The 20,910-nt window shown below is 36.5% G+C and overlaps 1 protein-coding gene across 1 annotated transcript; it reads left to right on the forward strand.

Moving 5' to 3' along the window:
• Positions 1 to 16,167: 16,167 nt before the first annotated feature.
• LRFN5 (leucine rich repeat and fibronectin type III domain containing 5) lies at positions 16,168 to 18,332 on the forward strand. Its single transcript, XM_023546125.2, has one exon. It carries the CDS (start codon positions 16,643 to 16,645, stop codon positions 18,029 to 18,031), a length of 1,389 nt encoding a protein of 462 aa, XP_023401893.2. The 5' UTR covers positions 16,168 to 16,642; the 3' UTR covers positions 18,032 to 18,332.
• Positions 18,333 to 20,910: the final 2,578 nt, after the last annotated feature.

A 20,910-nucleotide genomic window follows, 5' to 3' on the forward strand; every position in this document is an offset into this window, starting at 1 on the left:
TTACATATTATATTTTCCTGTTACTTTTAATTGTCATAAAGATTTTTTAAAATTATTATATTCCAACACAAAGTATATTATAACTCACTTGAACACCAGATTGTCAGTACATATTTAGGTTGCGGAAACCCTGGCGGCATAGTGGTTAAGAACTGTGGCTGCTAACCAAAAGGTCAGCAATTCGATTCTACCAGGCTCTCCTTGGAAACCATATGGGGCAGTTCTACATTGTCCTATAGGGTATGGGGCAGTTCTACATGGTCCTTTAGGGTCGCTGTGAGTCAGAACTGACTCAATGGCAACAGGTTTGTTTTTGTTTTCTGTTTTGGATTTAGGTTGCATATACATAGTTTTTAAAGTTTGAAAAACTCAAATAATATATCAGAAGTATTTTGACCTCAGTGTTCTTGGTCATAAATTAGTGGTCTTTAAAATTGGAAAGGAGTCTCTGGTGGTACAAATGATTAATGTGCTCAGCTACTAACTGCAAGTTTGGAGATTGAGTCCACCCAGGATCACATCAGAAGAAAGTCTTTGTGAAAAATCAACCATGGAAAACTCTATGGGGCCCAGTTATTCTCTGCCACACATAGGGTCACTGAGTTGGAATTGACTTTCTGATATTAACATAACTATACCACGAGCTTCCCATAGAGTTGACCCTTGCTCATGGTGATCCCATGTGTGTCAGAGAGTAACTGTGCTCCATTGGGTTTTCCATGGCTGATTTTTCAATAGTAGATCTCAAGGCCTTTCTTCCAGTGTACCTGGTTTGGTTTTGGCCTAAAAACTAAAGAAAAAAAAAAAATGAAGAGTGGATTCATTGTTCCAAAACTGTTTGGTATTTGATTCTGTTTCCAAACGTATAAAGGCAAATAGTAGAAACAAGATTCACCTCATTTAAAAAAAAAGTATGTTGTCAAGAGTGCTGACAGGTGACACCTGAAAAATAATCTTTGAACTTTTGTAAAATAATAAGTGCATAACAATGAAAAAAATGCTCCCAGACTTAGACACTAGAGTGATGTCAAGAAATTTAAAATAACACATACTTGTTGTCTGCCAAACAGCCATAGACATCATATCCTTCAGGGATTGCATGCTCACATAGTTTAATACCATTATACTATTTATTTAAAACTCTTTACAGCCCTGATTTAAACAGTACAGATACATTAAAAAATAGATTAACCCAAGTCAATCTCATCATCTTTCATTACATCTAAACCTTTTTTTCTACCTGTATGCTCTATTGTAATTATTATCACTCCATCCACTGAGTTACCCAAGCCAAAATTCAAAACTGAGGAAATAAACTGAAACTCATGTTTATCCCTCACATTTAATCAATGACAAATGAGAAAGATATTTTTATAGCACATATTTTTAAGGCATGGAATATCTGTAATTAGGCCAATGCCTAATTTTTGTAAAATTTTCCTTGATCAGCTTGAAATAGTTAACGAACTTGCCTATCTAACTTACTATCAAAAAATGCCTCAGGGATTGACTGAACAGTACTTGCAAGCTGATACAAGGCAGATGTATGCTAAATGTGTTTGCTTACTTTTGATCATCATAAAATATTTGTTTTTAGCAATTTTGCGGGTTTTATTATAGCCCGGAGCAATTTCTGTCACAAAATCTCTCAATTAATACACATTTTCTGTGGTTATAAGACTCATTGCTATCATAATATTAATGACTTAGTATTAAAGGAATTCAGGTTAGTTCTAACTTTCTGCTTATTATACAGAAAATGAGTGCTCAATAAATACATTTAAAAAATATTTGAAGTATCTATAGATACATAGACTTGAATGAATAGTGTTTCTTTCTAGTTGTTTCTAATATATCCATAATTACTACTTTGATGATTTTAAAATCACACTGTGACCGGTTGAGATTAGTTTGGCTATAACAGAAACTTTTCAAAGCAGTTGGTTAAACCCAGTGGAAGGTAGTCCAGGGTTAGTGGAGCAATTCCATGGTAATCTGGAATGCATCATCATAGCCCATGACTCCCATCTTTGGCATCACCTCAATGTCCGAGTTGGTAGCTGGAATTCTAGACATCAAGTTCAAGTTATAGGGAAAATAGGAAACACCCCATCTCAGTCATCTCCCTTTAAGCAGTCTTCTGTGAAGTTCTTCTCAACATTTCAGTTATATCTCATTGGAAAGAAATGACTCGTTTTACGACCACTACCTACAAATAGGAGCCCTGGTGGCATAGTGATTAAGAGGTTGGCTGCTAACCAAGAGGTCAGCAGCTCAAATCCACCAGCTGCTCCTTGGAAACCCTATAGGACAGTTCTACTCTGTCCTATAGGGTTGCTATGAGTTGGAACTGACTCAATGGCATGTAACAACAACAACGTACAAATAAGGCTAGAAAATAAAGTCTTTGTTCTAAGAAGCAATATGCCAGCTAAAAAATGGGGTTCTATTACTACAGAAATGAGGAATGGGTATTGAAAAGTAACTAGTACTTCCTTACCCATACAGACATATACCCACACATGAGCATACACACAGATACACATGAACTTTTGTGTGTACATAAAATATATGTATATGTGTATATGTGTGTGTACGTATATGATTGTTTATTCTGTTTTTCACCTAGCACCTATCTAAATTCCTCTTCCACAAACATTTTAATTTCTTGATTAAAAGTCACCAAGGTGATGTATTATAGTTCTCCCTAGAGCTGATAGTAGTCTATTTCCACATTATTAATATTATTATTATTGTTTGCCACGCTGCTGTTGTGATGACTGCTACTGCTGCTTACTGAACATTTATTATGAGCCAGGCATTTTGTTAAATAGGTAAGATACATTTTAGGTGAATAAAATTAGTTTTTCTTGCTCTTGTCTTTAGGCATGGGCCAGGATAGCGCAGCATATGAAGGAAACACAAACAGAAATCCCATAAACATTTACAAATCATGAAAATTTTACTGAAGGTTTTCGTAGGAATATCAGAGGAGATTGCACTGCCCAAAATACAATGATCTATCCTATGATGCTCTTAATCCATCACTTGTTCTATAAGTCAAGGCTGCTGAGTTAATCTCTTCTCTCCCTTGAAAAAATTCTGCTGATATTGGGCATGTTCTTCAGCCTCTAGGACCTTTTTTAATACGAGAGGACATGAAATTCTAAATGTCTATTCCCTCTAGAAATGTATGAGAATATCTCTTTATTGTATCCTCACCAGCACTAATACTATAAAGAATCATAATTGTTATACAAAAATAGTATTTTTATTGACAATTTGATTACTAATGCCTTTGAAGACTTTCTCAAACACTGGCTAAATAGTTGAATTTCCATCTTCATTCATTCAGCAAGTATTTACTGAATATCTTGAGCCTGGCCCTCCTCTATGTGTTGGGGATATAGCCACGACCAAAGAGAAAAATCCCTGCCCTTGTAGGCTTGCATTTTACTTGGTGGACTCGATAGGGAAAATAAATAATAGAAGGAGATGAGTGACTAAGTTACATATATGCAGAAAGCTGGGTGATGAGATCCAGGCAAAAGGAAAAGAGAGTGCTTTAGCAATAGCTTGTGTGATGTGTTTGAGGAAGAACAGCAAAGTGGCCAATGTGATTGAGATGAAGTTAATAAGGGAGAGAGTGGTAATGAAATCATCCTTCCTGTAATGAAGACATTAAGATGTCTCCAGCTTCATCAAGATTTGCCCATATATCCTAGTCCAATTTTCAGGATCTCATTCCTACCCAATCAGTGTCCTCACTTTATCATCAGATACCCTACAAGTTTGGAAATCCAGTTTACGTGGCAATTCAGCTGATTGTAGGATGAGACTCTGGGTTTGGTTTTCAGCAATCTCAGGTCCATGGCTAGAAGACATAAAGAAATGTTTCAAGCAGATGTAGAAACTTTCAGGCAATTTGCACAGTGATTGAACAGAGAATGTGAAGCCCTGAGCTCATCCTTTTCTTTTCCCCCTCTGTCTGGCAAAATTAAGAGCATCCATCCAATGTCATTATACTTGTCAACTTGATAAAAGATGTTCCAAGGTATCGATACATAATTACGCAAAACCTTGTCTCTCATAAGTATTCGTTTGGGAGTGTGAAATGGTGATACATTGCTTATCTCTATTGCTACATCATGCCATGGACTATCAGTGCCCTCTTTACTCCTGAAAAATAGAGACATTAGTGCCTTTAAATCTAACTAGACTTGTGAAACAATTCCGGGAACACTAAAAACAATTTATAAAACTCATCCCTAAGATTCTATCCCTCTAGAACCACTCTCAGTTCTAATCTGTATTAGTCTAATATGTATTAATCAGGTTTCTTCTGAGGAACCAATTAATAAGATGACAGATACATAAATACATGATAGACAGACCAACAGACAGACAGACAGACAGATGAATAGATAGATTTTAAGAAATTGGCTTATGCAATTGTGGGGGCCGGTGAATCCAAAGTCCATAGATCAGGTGACAGACTGGAAATTCTAGCTGTCTGTTGTCCAAAAACTCAGTAGGCCAGATGGTGGACTGAGAACTGTGGCGGGATGTCAATGCTACAGTCTTGAGGCAGAATCATTCTCCCTCAAGGAATGTCAGTGTTTTCTCTTAAGACCTTTTTCTGATTGGATGAGATCCACCCACATTATGGAGGGAAATCTGTTTTATTTAAGAACAACTGATTTAAATGTTAATCACATCTAGAAACAGGGATTTTTTATTTGTTTTTTTGTTCTTGTTATCCTAAAAGAAGATTGTGGAAGTTAGAGGTATCTGCACTAGAGATAAAGGAGTGAAGCCCCACTCCCAACCCCCTACTGGCACACTTTTACACAACTTTTGGAATAGTGAAGAAAGGAGCATTTCTTTCTAAAAATGAAAGGAAAACAACTTCTCCATGTTCTCTCACCCTGACATCTGAAATGGAGTCATACTTTATTTCATGTCTAACAGAGGATTTGAAGACAACAGTGACTTTAAAAGTACACGTAATAATAAAATGTTTTGACGACGTGTTAAAATCTCCTGAGAGCCAAATTTTTATGATTACTCAAGTACATTTGAGAGGTAAAACCCCACTCTAAAATCTACCATTCACCTTTTCTCAAAAATTGCACAGCGATGTCATTAATAGCTATGGCTCTGCATATTTTAAATAAAAAAAAATAAGGTAAGGAAAAATGTTAGGAAGAAGGGGAAAAGTAACCGTGTTTTGCAGGTTATTTTTCACGAAATGTGTATAGACTATATAATTTGTGGGTATAGCACAGATTGTAATAATCCTAATGATTACTTTTCATTTTTCCATTTTTATGTGCTCCTTATAGCAATGTGAATTTCAAAGCCACCTATATAGAGACTATAGAGACAATTTGGAATAACCAGGGAAAGTCCAACAGAAAATGATGAGCGTATGTGTGTGCGTGTGTGTGTGTGTGTGTGGATGTGGATATGAACAGGATTTTGAAATATGTGTAACATTACCTTGAAATGATCATTCCATTATAAAGGGTGAAACAATGTAAATAAGAAAAAAAATTAAGAGAACCAATCTAATAAGAGTGAGACAGTGGGTGGGGGGAGGGTCTGAGGAGGGGAGGGAGAGAGGGAGGAAAGAAGCAGAGAGAGAGAGAAGAGAGAAAGGACAAGTTGCTTTCAGTGACATAAAAGCTTCCATATGGCGTTAGTTTGTCAAAATATTTCTGTAGGAGTACTGCCGGAACTTTCCACCCACACACATATTTAGTATTTAAACCCTCAGCAAATTCACTTCTTCCTTCTGTATGTGTGTTCGTTTCTTTCCTCTCCTAGTTTTTCAGCTTCACCTACTCTCAGCTATTCAGTTAGGTTTTCTTTCAGAAATAACGTGGCTACCTCAATGTCCACAATAATATCAAGAGAAGTTATAATCCACATTTTTTTTCTGAAGAACTATTCATATTTCTAGATGCCTTAATTCTGTCATGTAACATCTCTGTCCTGATTATCCTGTCTGAATTGCTTCACCACTGTGCCTTTTTAATTGCTATGGCAACAACACAACAGAACCAATATAGCCATAGGGACTACAGTTACAGGAAATGTTAAACACCATAGAGAAAGTGAAACATAATGAATAGCATGACCTCGCAAAGGCTTGGAGATTCACCTTTCAAAATTCCAAGGAAAAATGGGTGAAGCACTAAATCATTTACAAGATCTGAAACACTGATTAATACCAATCAAATGTGCATTGTTACCCTTTGCCATATTTTTATGCAAATAAAATACTTCTGCATTTGTTTGCCAGCCTCACCCTCCGCTCTCCAGGCACTCTCACAAAAGCTTCCATGACAATCCTGTGGAACATGTTGCTGTTAAAAATTAGCATAGTGCCCTTAAGAGGGGGCAGGACATGGTTGGCAAAAAACACAGGAGGCATGCATTATTTGCATAAAAATAAGTATGTGCCCTTTCAAGTTGTCATAAAATCAAGGAGCATTTGGGGGTGGGTTGCATTCTTGGAATGTGGAAGAAAAACAGGGGTCATCTACAGTTACTGGATGATGGTCTATTATAATTAACATTTACAGCAATGATCCACATTCTGGACTTTTTCTCTCCTCTGAGTCCACTGAAACCTGTGCCACTGTTGTTGTTAGGTTCCATGGAGTTTGTTCCAACTCATAGCAACCCCATGTAGAACAGAATGAAAAATCCCAGGTCCTGTACTATCCTCACAATGATATCTATGTTTGAGCCCATTGTTACAGCCACTGGGTCAATCCATCTCATCAACTATCTTCCTATTTTTTGCTGACCCAAACAAAACCTTACCAAACATGAGGTCCTTCTCCAGGGGCTAGTCACTCTAGATAAAATGTCCAAAGTACTTGAGATGAAGTCTTTCCATCCTCGTTTCCAAGGATCTCTCTGGTTGTACTACTTCCAAGACAGACTTGTTTGTTCTGGAGTCCACAGTATATTCAATCTTATCACCAACACCTTAATTCAAAAACATCAATTCTTTTTTGGTCTTCCTTATTCATTGTCCATCTTTCACATGGATATGAGGCAATTGAAAATATCATGGCTTGGGTCAGCTGCACCTTTGTCCTTAAAGTGACATCTTTGCTTTTTAATACTTTAAAGAAGTCTTTTGCAGCAGATTTACCCAATGTAATACGTCATTGGAAACCCTGGTGGCATAGTGGTTAAGTGCTACAACTGTTAACCAAGCGGTCGGCAGTTCAAATCTGCCAGGCGCTCCTTGGAAACTCTACAGGGCAGCTCTACTCTGTCCTATAGGGTCACTATGAGTCGGAATCTACTCAACAGCAGTGGGTTTTGGTGGGTAATACGTCATTTGATTTTTTGATTGCTGCTTTCATGAGTATTGATTGTGGACACAAGTAAAATGAAATCCTTGACAACTTCAATCTTTTCTGTTTATCATGATGTTGCTTGTTGGTCCAGGTGTAAGGTTTTTTGTTTTCTTTATGTTGAGGTGTAATCCTTACTGAAAAATATAGTCCTTGATCTTCATAGTGCTTTAAGTCCTCTTCACTTTGAGCAAGTAAGGTTGTGTCATATGCATATTGCAGGTTTTTAATGAGTCTTCTTCCAATCCTGATGCTCTGTTCTTCTTCATATAGTCCAAACTCTTGGATAATATGCTCAGCATACAGATTAAGTCTGGTGAAAGGTTACAATCCTGACACACACCTTTTCTGACTTAAATCAAGCAGTATCCCCTTGTTCTGTTCAAATGACTACCCCTTTTTATATATAGGTTCTTCATGAGCACGATTAAGTGTTCTGGAATTCCAATGTTTTGCAATGTAATCCAAAATTTGTTATGATCAACACAGTTGAATGCCTTTGCATAGTCAAGAAAACACAGGTGAACATCTTTTGGGTATTCTCAGTCAAGATCCACCTGACATCAGCAGTGATATCCCTCTTCCCACATCTTCTAAATCTGACTTGAATTTCTGGCAGTTCCCTGTTAATATATTGCTGCAAGCATTTTTGAGTTATCTTCAGCAAAAATTTACTTGTGTATGATATCAGTGATATTGTTCAATAATTTCTGCATTCTGTTGGATCACTTTTCTTTGGAATGGGCACAAATATGGATCAATTCCAGTTAGTTGGCCAGGTGGCTATCTTCCAAATTTCTTGGCATAGACAAATGAGAACTTCCAGCACTGCACCCGTTTGTTGAAACATCTCAATTGCTATTCCATCAATTCCTGGAGCCTTGTTTTGTGCCAGTGCCTTCAGTGCAGCTCAGACTTCTTCCTTCAATTCTGTCTTATTTAACTAGAGCTGCTACAATGGAATACCACAAGTGGATGACTTTACCAAACAGAAATTTATTCTTTCACATTCTAGGATGCTAGAAGTCTGAATTCAGGTTGCCAGCTCCAGAGGAAGTCTTTCTCTCTATGTTGGCTCTGAGGAAAGGTCCTTGTCATCAGTCTTCCCCTGGGTCTAGGAGTTTCTCAGTGCAATGGCCCTGGGTCCAAAGGATGCACTCCACTCCTGGCTCTTCTTTCTTGGTGGTAAGAGGTCCCTCTCTCTCTGCTCATCTCTCTTCTTTTATCTCTTTTAAGATAAAAAGTGATGCAGGCCACAGCCCAGAGAATCTCCCTGTACATTGGATCAGGCCTGTGATCTGAGTAAATGTGTTGCATCCCACCCTAATCTTCTTAAATATAACCTAATCTTGTCTCATTTAACCACAGGCAGAGATTAGGATTTACAGCACATAGGATAATTACATCAGATCACAAAATGGAGGACAATCACACTATACTGGGAATCATGGCCTAGCCAAGTTGACACATGTTTTTGGGGACACAATTCAATCCATGACAAATACCATTGGTTCTTGATCATATGCTACCTTCTGATATGGTTGAATGTTGACCACTTCTTTTTAGTACAATGACTCTGGGTATTCCTTTCATCTTCTTTTGATGCTTCCTGTGTTGTCGAATATTTTGCCTATAGAGTCCTTCAAAATTGCAACTCAAGGTTTGAATTTTTTCAATGGTTCTTTCAGCTTAAGAAATGCTGAGTCTGTTCTTCTCTTGGTTTTCTAACTCCTGATCTTTGCACATTTCAATATAATACTTTACTATCTTCTCGAGCTCCCTTTGCAATCTTCTGCTCAGCTCTTTTACTTTATCATTTCTTCCATTTGCTTTAGCTACTCTGCATTCAAAAGCAAGTTTTAGTCTCTTCTGACATCCATTTTGGTCTTTTCTTTCTTTTTAATGACCTTTTGCTTTCTTCATGTATGATACCCTTGATGTCATCTGACAAATTGTCTGGTCTTTGGTAATTAGTGTTCAGTGCATCAAATCTATTCTTGAGATGGTCTCTAAATTCAGGTGATATACACTCAAGTTCATATTTTGTTCTAGTGTACTTGTTTTAATTTTCTTCAGCTTCAACTTGAAACCTGCATATTAGCAATTGATGATCTGTTCTGTAGTCAGCTCCTTGCCTTGTTCTGATTCATGAGATTGAGCTTCTCCGTTGTGTCTTTCCACAGATGTAGCTGATTTGATTCTTGTGTTTTCCATCCAGTGAGTTCCACGTGTATAGTTGCCGTTTATGTTGTTGATAAAGTTATTTTCAATAAGTCATTAGTCTTGCAAAATTCTATCATGCCATCTCTGGTGATTCTTTCACCAAGGCTGTATTTTCCAATTATAAATCCTTCTTTGTTTCCAACTTTCACATTCCAATCATTAGTTATTATTAATGTATCTTGATTGCATGTTTGATCAATTTCAGACTGCAGAAGTTGGCAAATATACTTGGTGTGTTAATTCTAGTTTGAAGTCTTAGATGCCTAATAATATCCTCAGTCTTTCACTGAGATTCAGATTCTCCTCATTTTAATACCAACCTGAAGGTGAAACAAAAGCTGTTTTTTCCCCTGATATTTCCCACCAGACATTGATGTGTGGGGCACACTTCTTCACATTTGGGGTTGAAGAACAATATTATAATATTGCAGCAAGCAACATATTCTTTATATAAGAGCTTCTTTATTTCTGACTGACATTTATTTGAAGGTCACGTACCTGCCCCCACCTACACAATATTTACACTTTTTCTGTTCTTTCTCCAGTCCTTTCTCTTCTCTCCTCTTCCCCACCATGCCTTTCATTTAATTTACCAGGCAGGGGAATTTGGCTGTCCCTTGTTTCATTGCACCTTTTAATACTGTGCCTTGGGGACCTCACTTTTCCCACTAAAGGAGATTATCAAATTAATTGCTAGACAAATATCTCTTTACTCCCTAGGTAAATTATGCCTAATCCTTAGGGGCCACTACTGGCTGAATTAGTTGAAGTTTTAAATAGAATCTATCTTTCTCTTTTCTGTACACATCTCTCCCACTTTTCAAAATTTTCCCACTTAGTTCTGAATAACCACAAGAAGTGCTCACAATCTCCAGAAATTAATTTTAGGGAACCACTTGCAATGTGTGTCACCTACTCATCTCCAAACCATTGCTCTTCTGGCACTGTTGCAAATTGTCTCAGATTCTTAGCTCTGGGATGCTCCAGGCTGCTTTCTCTCCCCAAGTTGTTTCTTTGCAAGAGAGAATGTGTTTTCCTTCACAGTTACTAGTAGTATTTACTCTCAGGAACTATGGGACTTTAATGAATTCATAGGGTCTCTACAGGCCAAAAAGATAAAAAAAAAAATCCAATAGGAGAATTCTGAGACCTCTTAATATCCAGATGGCACACTCCTGCATATGAGGTATTAGTTATGTTCTTAAAAGAATACTTATCATTATGCACTTAAGAATGTGGGTAACGTCACTCATGTCTTGACACACCCCTCCCTGCCCCTCCCCAGAAAAAAAAGACTGGTTAAATGTGTCATTTGGATGGCCTTCTAAGACCTTCTATAGTTTCTACCATAGTAAACTACTGGTACCTTTTTAATGTAATTCTATTATAAAGAGAGATAGGAAAATAAATAAATGAACTGCTTGATGAATTTAAAGAGTCATTGTTACTATGATTGTCAATAACCCTTTATGTGAGCATGCTACATTGTTTTAACAATGCAATATAAATAACATTTACAACCAGAAACATATTAAAAAAGCATGAGTTTTGGAAGTAGACATATTTCCATCTTAAACCTACCTTTTTGTTTACCTTCTCTATGACCTTGGGGGAATTGCTTAACATTTCTTAAATTCCATTTTATCACATATGAAATGGAGATAAAAATAATGACTTTATATGGAGTCATGCAAGGGGTAAGTGGGATTAAAGCTGTTGTCATTGAATGGATTCCGACTCACAGCAACCCTATAGGACAGAGTAGAACTGCCCCACAGGGTTTCCAGGGAATGGCTGGTGGATTCGAACTGCTCACCTTTTGGTTAGCAGCCAAGCTCTTAACCACTGCATCATCAGGGCTCCACTTGTATGATAGAGCATGGTGAATTTTCCATTCAGAAAAATTGGTTTAAGTATGATTTATCAATATCTCAATATCAGTTTCCTCATCTGTTGAATAGATGTGAATGTTAACGATTATCATTTTTTCTAATATTTGGTTTCTTTAGGTAATCTACCACTTATCTCTAGTACATTAATACAAATAATAAGTGTTTATGTATACATATGTCATGTTGAGTACAAAAAATCTTATATATGTATTACATACATATGTTGGAACAAAAATGACAGGATGCTATATTAAGAACTCACAGACCCATTTGAACTGTATCATTTTGAATATCAAAAAGAAATGTTAAGTCAAAACTTTTTATAGTCTGCTCTCTATTACATTTATGTATGTACATATCCTGTATTGATCCCAACATTCTAAGGTTGGTGGATTTCAGCAAACACATTGTGCGTGGTGGAGAGGAAATTAATAAAATATGTGAACTTATACATAAAAACCAAACCAAACTTGTTATAGAGTTGATTCCAATTCATAGCAACCTGATAGGACAGAGTAGAACTGCCCGATAGTGTTCCCAAGGAGTGACTGGTGGATTCGAACTGCCAACCTTTTGGTTTGCAGCTGACCTCTTAACCACTGTGCCACCAGGGCCTTGAATTTATGCATGGATGAATGAAAAATTTTTTTAAATTTATTATGTTCAATACACTTAGGAATTTTACTAGTGACTATTGTAATTGACTTGACGGCAGTGGCTTCATTGTAATCAAAGATCAAATGATAATTGCTCTAGGTTAACAGGTTCAATCCATAACATCCTCACTATGTGTTTTAAAAGAGGTTGGCTATAATGTTATAATTTAGTTTATAATCCCACTAGAAGAAAACAAAAATTGGCAAAAAACCTAAAATGCTTGAAATAGAATTATAAACTGTGTTTGATTATCTAAATAATATTTTAAAATATTATTTACAATACCCTCCCATTTCAACACTTCCTAAAACAACTCATTACAGGCATCAGCATCTGTCTCCAGGCATTATTCTGGGCAAAGGAGCAATAATTGAAAATTGGTGGAGCTCTGCTGAATGATGGCAAGGCAGCCCCAGAGGAGACCAATAGCTTTCTCTTAACTCAACATATAAATTGGTGCAATATTGGCTTCTGCAGAGAGTAGATTATCCTCTCAGTTGGTTGTAAAATCTAAATTTGCTTTTATATCCCATTCTAGTTGCCAAATAAATACTGATTCTCCTGAGCATATGTTATCTAATAGCCATTGGCTGAAAGATGGATGCTGTACTGGAAAATTATTTTCCAGTTTGTGTGTGATGGACTCTTCTTTGTTTGTAAATGTGTCACTTTGTGTCTGAAAGGAGTTTGCTTGAAAGAACTTGTAAAACCAAAAAACCAAACGCACTGCCTTTCAGTCGATTCTGATTCATGGCAACCCCACAGGATTTCCAAAGAGCAGCTGGTGTGGACTCGAACTGCTAAGAAGGTCAGCAGCCGAGCTCTTAACCACTGTGCTCCAGAACTCCGAAAGAACATATATATAAAAAATATATATATAGAGAGAAAGATGTGTAAATATTATATGTGTAACTAACTGCGTGACTATTTGCTGAGGTACAGTCCCACTCATGTTATATACATACATATGTCTGCCACTTGTATTTTATTATTTATAGAAAACAATAGACTATTCATGTTTAAAATAGTTACATTCAACTAGACAAAAATGAGCATAGTGTTTTTGATGCTCTTTCTGAATTTTTAAATTATTAATTCTAGTAAACCCAGTGCCATCCTATGGGACAGAGTAGAACTGCCCCATAGAGTTTCCAAGGATCATACAACATGACAACTACTCTGCTCTTCCATTCTCATTCATTTTCTGCAAGTCCTCATGTATATTTCCAATAATTAAGTCCAGGATTAATTTGTGAATTTGTAAGAAGTAAAAATTCTGTGTTTTACATGTCTTACCTTATCGCTTTTACAAACTTTCAAATCTCTATCTTGTCCTGAGATGTGTAAGGAGAACTCGTTAATTGCAATTTATATGATTTTTTTTTTAAACTGGTCTCACTTAAACAGAAAGTAACATAGAATTAAGACAACAGTCTGCATTTTATTGTAAATGTACTCTTAATTATGGGCAGTGATATATAGATGCCTGATGATAATAAGTAAATCAGATTATTTAATAGGAAGCATAAATTGGGTTGGAATGGAATCACAATTTGAAGAATATGACAGCTAAAAAAAAAAAAAACAAGCTCCTAAAATATGAATAAGTTCTGATTATCTACAAGGATGGTGAGACTTCATCTCACATACTTTGGACATGTTCTCAGGAGAGACTAGTCCCTAGAGAAGGACATCATGCTTGGTAAAGTAGAGGGTCAGTGAAAGAGAGGAAGACCCTCAAGGAGATGGACTTACAAAGCGCCTGCAACACTAGGATAACATAGCAATGATTGTGAGAATGGCACAGGAGGGGGGAATTGTTTCCCTCTGTGGTACACAGGGTCACTATGAGTTGGAACCCATGCGATGGTGCCTAATGACAACAACAATATGACATTATATATCCTCCTTTCATTTAAATCGGTATTGGAAAACATAAATGGAAATCCTCTATTTCTTTTTTTATATTTAAATCAACTTTAATGACTTATGATTTATTTAAACAAAGTGCACTGATTTTAAATGTACAGTCAATGAATAGTGATGAATGTTTATTCCTGTATAACCACTACTCCAAATGAGGTATAGACTATTTCTCTGACTCCCCAAAATTCTCTTGTACTCCTTTCCACTTGATTGACTACTCTCCAACCAGGCAACCACTGATCGATCCACTTTCTATTACTGTAGATTCTTTTGCCTGTTCTTGAACTCACCCCTGGCTTTCTGTGTTTTTGCCTGCAGCTACCCTACACTCTTTTTTTTTTTTTACCCTACACTCTAGGAAAGTTGGGATTTCCTCTAAAGAGTTTCTCTCAGCTCTCTAGCACCACCCCAGCTATTCTATGGTTTGAGTGAGGAGTGCCTGAATAGGTGAAAGCAAACTAAGCTCTCCTTCCAGTTGCTCAGTATTTCTTAGCTGAAAGCCTTTAGTGATTTTTTTTTTTTTTTTTTTCCTCTCAGCTCTTCTGCTTCACCATTCTTCCTTAGGTGAAAGTCTGGGTTGCCTGGGAGATTTTTTTCATTTTTTCTTCCTTCTTGTAATTCATTCTTATCTGAAAATACGGAATACTTCAAGGAAATTCTTTGAGCTTTCTTTCCTTGCCCCTATTTTTAGGGTAGTTTATCCCATCCTTCCATGGTGGTTAAGCGATTGGGCTGCTAACCAAAAGGTTGGCTGTTGGAACCCACCAGCTGCTCAGCAGGAGAAAGATGTGGCAGTCTGTGCTATGAACGATGGCAGCTTTGGAAACCCTATGGGGCAGTTTTACCCCATAGGGTCACTATGAGTCGGAATTTGACTGGAGGGCAATGGGTTTGGCTCCCCCTCCCATCATTAACTGAGGACCAATGGGAATGACATGGGTGCTAATACTCCTTGCCCTACCTCTGAGGCTCCTGGGGGTACTGTATCGTCGCACCAGCCTAACAGAATTCTTAAAAGTTTGTTAAAAATTAGACTGGTTTCTCCTTACACCAATTTATGACAGGTGCAACCATCTAATTCCTTTTTTGTTGGTGGCGGAGGCAGGAAGGGAGCAGCTATGGATCTCTTTTCTTTTGCAAACATCTGTACTCTAAACTCTGTCTCTTTAACTTAGTAAGACTGCCCATGTTTTGCTTTGTTTCCCCTGCTTGGGCTATGATTTGGAAAGTGTCTTAGGAGCAATGTAGGGTTTCTTTTCTTTGACTCACTTCCCTCAAGGTTCACAGTCTGTGCCTTTTATTTTCTAACATCTGAAAACTGTTGTTTCATAATTTTTTTTAACAGTGTTCTTGCTGTTCATTGTGGGGGAGTTCATTCAGTACTAGTTATTCTGTCACGAACAGAAGAGGAAAAGACTGTCTTTATTTGTTGAGAATGATCATTCTTATCCATTACATTCATATTTAATCTAGGCATAAAATAATTCAAAATTATAATAACATTTATAAAACTAGATTTCTGTAATTACAAATTTTATATTTTCATTCAATTAAAAAGCTGAGTAATTTTTTTCCAGCTATTTTCTCTTTTGGTGTTTATGCAATTTAAGAGAACTTCTAATCACATGTGTGTTAATATTTTTATATTTAAGGATTAGTTTCAATATTAATAGTTGAAATCTAAGTAAAGAAAACAGTTGTGAAAGTGTTTATTATTATTTCAAAGTTCAGTTTGGATAAAATGTAAATGCATTAAATTGTTAAGAGAAAATAAATGGAAAATAGTATTTTCATAGACTCACTGTCAGATAGTGTCATAACTACTTTCCATAAATAATTATCTTTAGAAATATATGCTTATATCTAACATAAATATTTTACTGTGTAAGGAGCTCAGAGTTTTTGTGGTTAATTTTCAGCCTTAATGTTTTTCTGAGGATAAGATTCTGTATTTGCAGTTAGGATATAAAGGTGGTGCTTGGCGAGACAGATTGTAAAGGTAAATAAAAATCGATCAATAATTAATTACTCCAAAGTCTGCCACAAGATTAAGTTAATAGCAAATATTGTCCCTTACTGTGTCTATTTAGACTAGTTAATTCAACTACTTTGTAGTCCTTACATGTCTTTATGCTTTTAAATTTATTGTCTCACAAGATGTCCTTCAGAGTTCAGGGGACGTTTTCCAGAACTCCCAGCCCTCCAATCTAGGTTTAATTCCTTGTTTTTGTGCAACCACAGAGTCCACAGACATACTTCAAAAATGACATTGAATATACATAATAATAATATACTGTTGACTTCTTTATTCTCCCCATCTGATTTTAATTCCCATGAGACCATGGATGGTGTACTATTCGCCCCTAGTGTCCATTATATTCTCTAGTACAGAGAAGATACTTAATAATTTTTGGTTGGTAAATAAATGAATAAATTGTTTCTGTATGTATTCTAATTTATATGAAAGAGGTTATTCTAATAGGGATATGAACATTAATCAAATGATTGAATGCTAACACTATTTTATTTGTGTTTTTTCCTACAGGCTCTTAAATCTGATCTACAATGGAAAAATTTCTTTTTTATCTGTTTTTCATTGGCATAGCAGTGAGAGCTCAGATCTGTCCAAAGCGTTGTGTCTGTCAGATTTTGTCTCCTAATCTTGCAACCCTTTGTGCCAAGAAAGGGCTTTTATTTGTTCCACCAAACATTGACAGAAGAACTGTGGAACTGCGATTGGCAGACAATTTTGTTACAAATATTAAAAGAAAAGATTTTGCCAATATGACCAGCTTGGTGGACCTGACTCTATCCAGGAATACAATAAGTTTTATTACACCTCATGCTTTTGCTGACTTACGAAATTTGAGGGCTTTGCATTTGAATAGCAACAGATTGACTAAAATCACAAATGATATGTTCAGTGGGCTTTCCAATCTCCATCATTTGATACTGAACAACAATCAACTGACGTTAATTTCCTCTACGGCATTTGATGATGTCTTTGCCCTCGAGGAGCTGGATCTGTCCTATAATAATCTAGAAACAATTCCTTGGGATGCTGTTGAGAAGATGATTAGCTTGCACACTCTTAGTCTGGATCACAATATGATTGATAACATCCCTAAGGGGACATTCTCCCACTTGCACAAGATGACTCGGCTAGATGTGACGTCAAATAAATTGCAGAAGCTACCGCCTGACCCTCTCTTTCAGAGAGCTCAGGTCCTAGCAACCTCAGGAATCATAAGCCCGTCTACTTTCGCATTAAGCTTTGGTGGAAACCCTTTGCATTGCAATTGTGAGTTGCTGTGGTTGAGACGTCTGTCCAGAGAAGATGACCTAGAGACCTGTGCTTCTCCTGCACTTTTAACTGGTCGCTATTTTTGGTCAATTCCTGAAGAAGAGTTTTTGTGTGAGCCTCCTCTCATTACTCGCCATACACATGAGATGAGAGTCCTGGAAGGTCAAAGGGCAACACTGAGGTGCAAAGCCAGGGGAGATCCTGAACCTGCAATTCATTGGATTTCTCCAGAAGGGAAGCTTATTTCAAATGCAACTAGATCTCTGGTGTATGATAATGGAACACTTGACATTCTTATAACAACTGTAAAGGATACAGGTGCTTTTACCTGCATCGCTTCCAATCCTGCTGGGGAAGCAACACAAACAGTGGATCTTCACATAATTAAACTCCCTCACTTACTAAACAGTACAAACCACATCCATGAGCCCGATCCTGGTTCTTCAGATATCTCAACTTCTACTAAGTCAGGTTCTAATGCAAGCAGTAGTAATGGTGATACTAAAACAAGTCAAGATAAAATTGTGGTGGCAGAAGCAACATCATCTACAGCACTACTTAAATTTAATTTTCAAAGAAATATCCCTGGAATACGGATGTTTCAGATACAGTACAATGGTACTTATGATGACACCCTTGTTTACAGGTAAGAAATTTTACACACATTTTTATATTTGCCATGCATTTTAGCACAGGGGTTGCTAATGTATTACTGATTTTTTTTTTTAATAGTAGTGCTATTCTGTATTGTAATTACAGCACTCCATTTTTTAAAGTGTATAATGTAAGGCTTCTGAAAGGTGAATACATGTGGGGAAATATTTTGAATGGTGTTATTTTTAGATTTCAACTTTATATTTATCATGCTTACTTTTCTTCCCCTCATCTAAGAGATGTGACTATCAGAGAACAAGATCGATATATTTAAAAATTCAAAAACATACCAGAACTTACACATCCAAATGAGTGTTCTTTCCTTCAAGGAAGTCATGTTGGGAGGCTATACCATTATCCCAATGATGCTGCCATTGCTCAAAGCACTTTTGGAATTATCTTTAGAACCTTCGTCACACTATTTTGAATATCCTCAGTGGTGGCAAATCTTCGTCTTTTGTGGGTGAATTTGAATTTTGGAAACAGCCAAAAGCCATTTGGAGACAAGTCTTGTGAATAAGGTGGGTGATCAAGATGGGCATTGCCATTTTTGGTCAAAGATAGGATGTAACTATAAAATAATGAGACTGATTTTCTGACTGATTGAGTTATGTGTATGTGTTGTCTTGTGTGCACTGGTTCTTAAGGCAGTTCCAAAGAAAGAGTTTATATATATTTTGAGCAGTGCAAGTATCACTGGAGTTGAGTATATAATCTCCAGATAAGGACATTGATGGGGAATTTACATCTGACTAAAGAATTTCTTTTTTTTTTTTTTAAAGAATTTCTGGTATGTTTTTCTAAAGTTCAGCCTCATTGATTTATAGTCACATCTTGTCCAAGTTTGAATTGGAAATACATGTTTTTCCCCTCCATATAATTTCACTCATGATGGCATATTATTATCCATAGAAAATGATGCAAAATCGTGGATTTGAAACAATTTCTTTTTGTCTTCAAGCTTTTCAGAAATCAGATCAGTTCAGTTCTTATATACCCAGGTGAATTCTTGAAGATCATTTGATTTTCCTCAAGTATGGAACTAAGAGTAATTTTTAAAAACAAGTAGGTGCTTGTAAGGAGGAAACAAAACTGGACTAGCTAGATGTGTGATCTATCTTGAACAAGATTCTCCCTGGCTGAGTTTTAATTTCTTCATTTATAAGGAAGCGATTAGACTAAATAGTGTCTAATATCCCTCTCGCTACTAAAAATATAGGGAATATAGACAGATATATGCACATTAGCATAAAGTAGTTTGCTCTTGTCATACCCAGCTCTTCACCTGGGTTATGGGCTTTTTAACTGGTTGCCACTGAAAAGCGCCTTCTCTTACCCCTCCCTTCTTATAGCCACTGGACAATCTATATATTTTAAGCTTTAGCTCTGTGAAATACTTAGTTTTTATTTTCCAAATGCCAAGATTTGGAAGTAAATTCAGTGTGACTTGAGAAAATTGCTTGAATTCCTAACCCTAAGGTTTGTCATCTCTAAAATACCTGTAATGATAATGCCTCCCTTGTAAAGACCTGGTAAAGATTAAATTGTAATGGATAGAATGTGTTTAGTAATGCCTGGCATTATCCTGTGCTCATGAAATGGTAGTTATTTGAATAGCAAATACCTACTCTGGCCTGAAAGTTTCCTGGTCTGTTTAAAATACATAGTTTTGGTTCTATAACATATTAACATGGACAAATTTTGAAATTCCTAAAACTCACTTTCAGGGGAAAAAAATATAGCTACAAGCTCTTTTATTTCTCCTAATTAAATCAGTTTGCATCTTACTTGATTGCTACTCAGAATGGAAAAAAAGAAGTTAATGGAAGATAGGCATTGAGAGAAAAATTGTAAGATCTAATAGATTCAGAGATGTCTATCAACATTTATCAAGCTTTAGAAACCGTGTTCCGAAGGAAATTTTCATCAGCCTACAATGAGCAGGAGGGATATATGCTCTGGTCAGCAGCCTTGGCTTGTTCATGTTTGCTGAATTAAAAAAAAAAAAAAAAATTTTTTTTTTTTCCTTTATAGACAAAAACATACTCAGAACCAAGTGCCGAAGGCCTAAGAGAGGCATGAGATCTATAAATAAAGTGCTTTAATCTTAGTAAATATCTTAGTTATTAAAGATAAATTTAGTGGGGGCTGTCCTCTAGCAGCTATAACTGATTTGGAAAATATATGCTGGGAAATGCATTTTCCATTTTGGTTTCTAATGTGATCGTCAGTGTTTTCTCTTCCTTCAAATTGGCTTTTAGTCACAGAGGTGTTGTAAGTGCTAAATGGATTTGTTTAGCAGTCAGATAATGTCACAGTCACACCTTTCAAAAGCAATTTGTCATAAATGATTTTTTAGCAGTGGCTTTTGTTAGGAGTTCTGCTTTGCCAAGCAATATAATTAGTAGGCTTGTCAAGGCACAGTGCAGCACCATTAACATAATGTAGACTCCTTCAATGACTTTTCATCATTTTATCTGGGTAAATGTAAGATTAGATCATTTCCCCCATATTTCATATCTGTTTAATGTGCTTATCTTAGTAAGTACCGAAATGAGACAGAACTGAAGCATAATGACTCTGTGTGTGTATTTTTTGTTTTGTTTTAAATATTAACACAAATTCCATTGTCCCTCAGAATGATACCTCCTACGAGCAAAACTTTTCTTGTCAATAACCTGGCTGCTGGAACTATGTATGACTTGTGTGTCTTGGCAATATATGATGACGGCATCACTTCCCTCACTGCCACAAGAGTCGTGGGTTGCATCCAGTTTACTACGGAACAGGATTATGTGCGTTGCCATTTCATGCAGTCCCAGTTTTTGGGAGGCACCATGATTATCATTATTGGTGGAATCATTGTAGCATCTGT

The sequence above is a fragment of the Loxodonta africana genome, chromosome 10 (assembly GCF_030014295.1).
Source record: "Loxodonta africana isolate mLoxAfr1 chromosome 10, mLoxAfr1.hap2, whole genome shotgun sequence".
In the NCBI taxonomy this organism is placed as follows: Eukaryota; Metazoa; Chordata; class Mammalia; order Proboscidea; family Elephantidae; genus Loxodonta; species Loxodonta africana.

Bases quoted from the DNA above. Each gene is read 5' to 3' on its own strand.
- LRFN5 (XM_023546125.2), top strand. From the start codon at position 16,643: ATGGAAAAATTTCTTTTTTATCTGTTTTTCATTGGCATAGCAGTGAGA.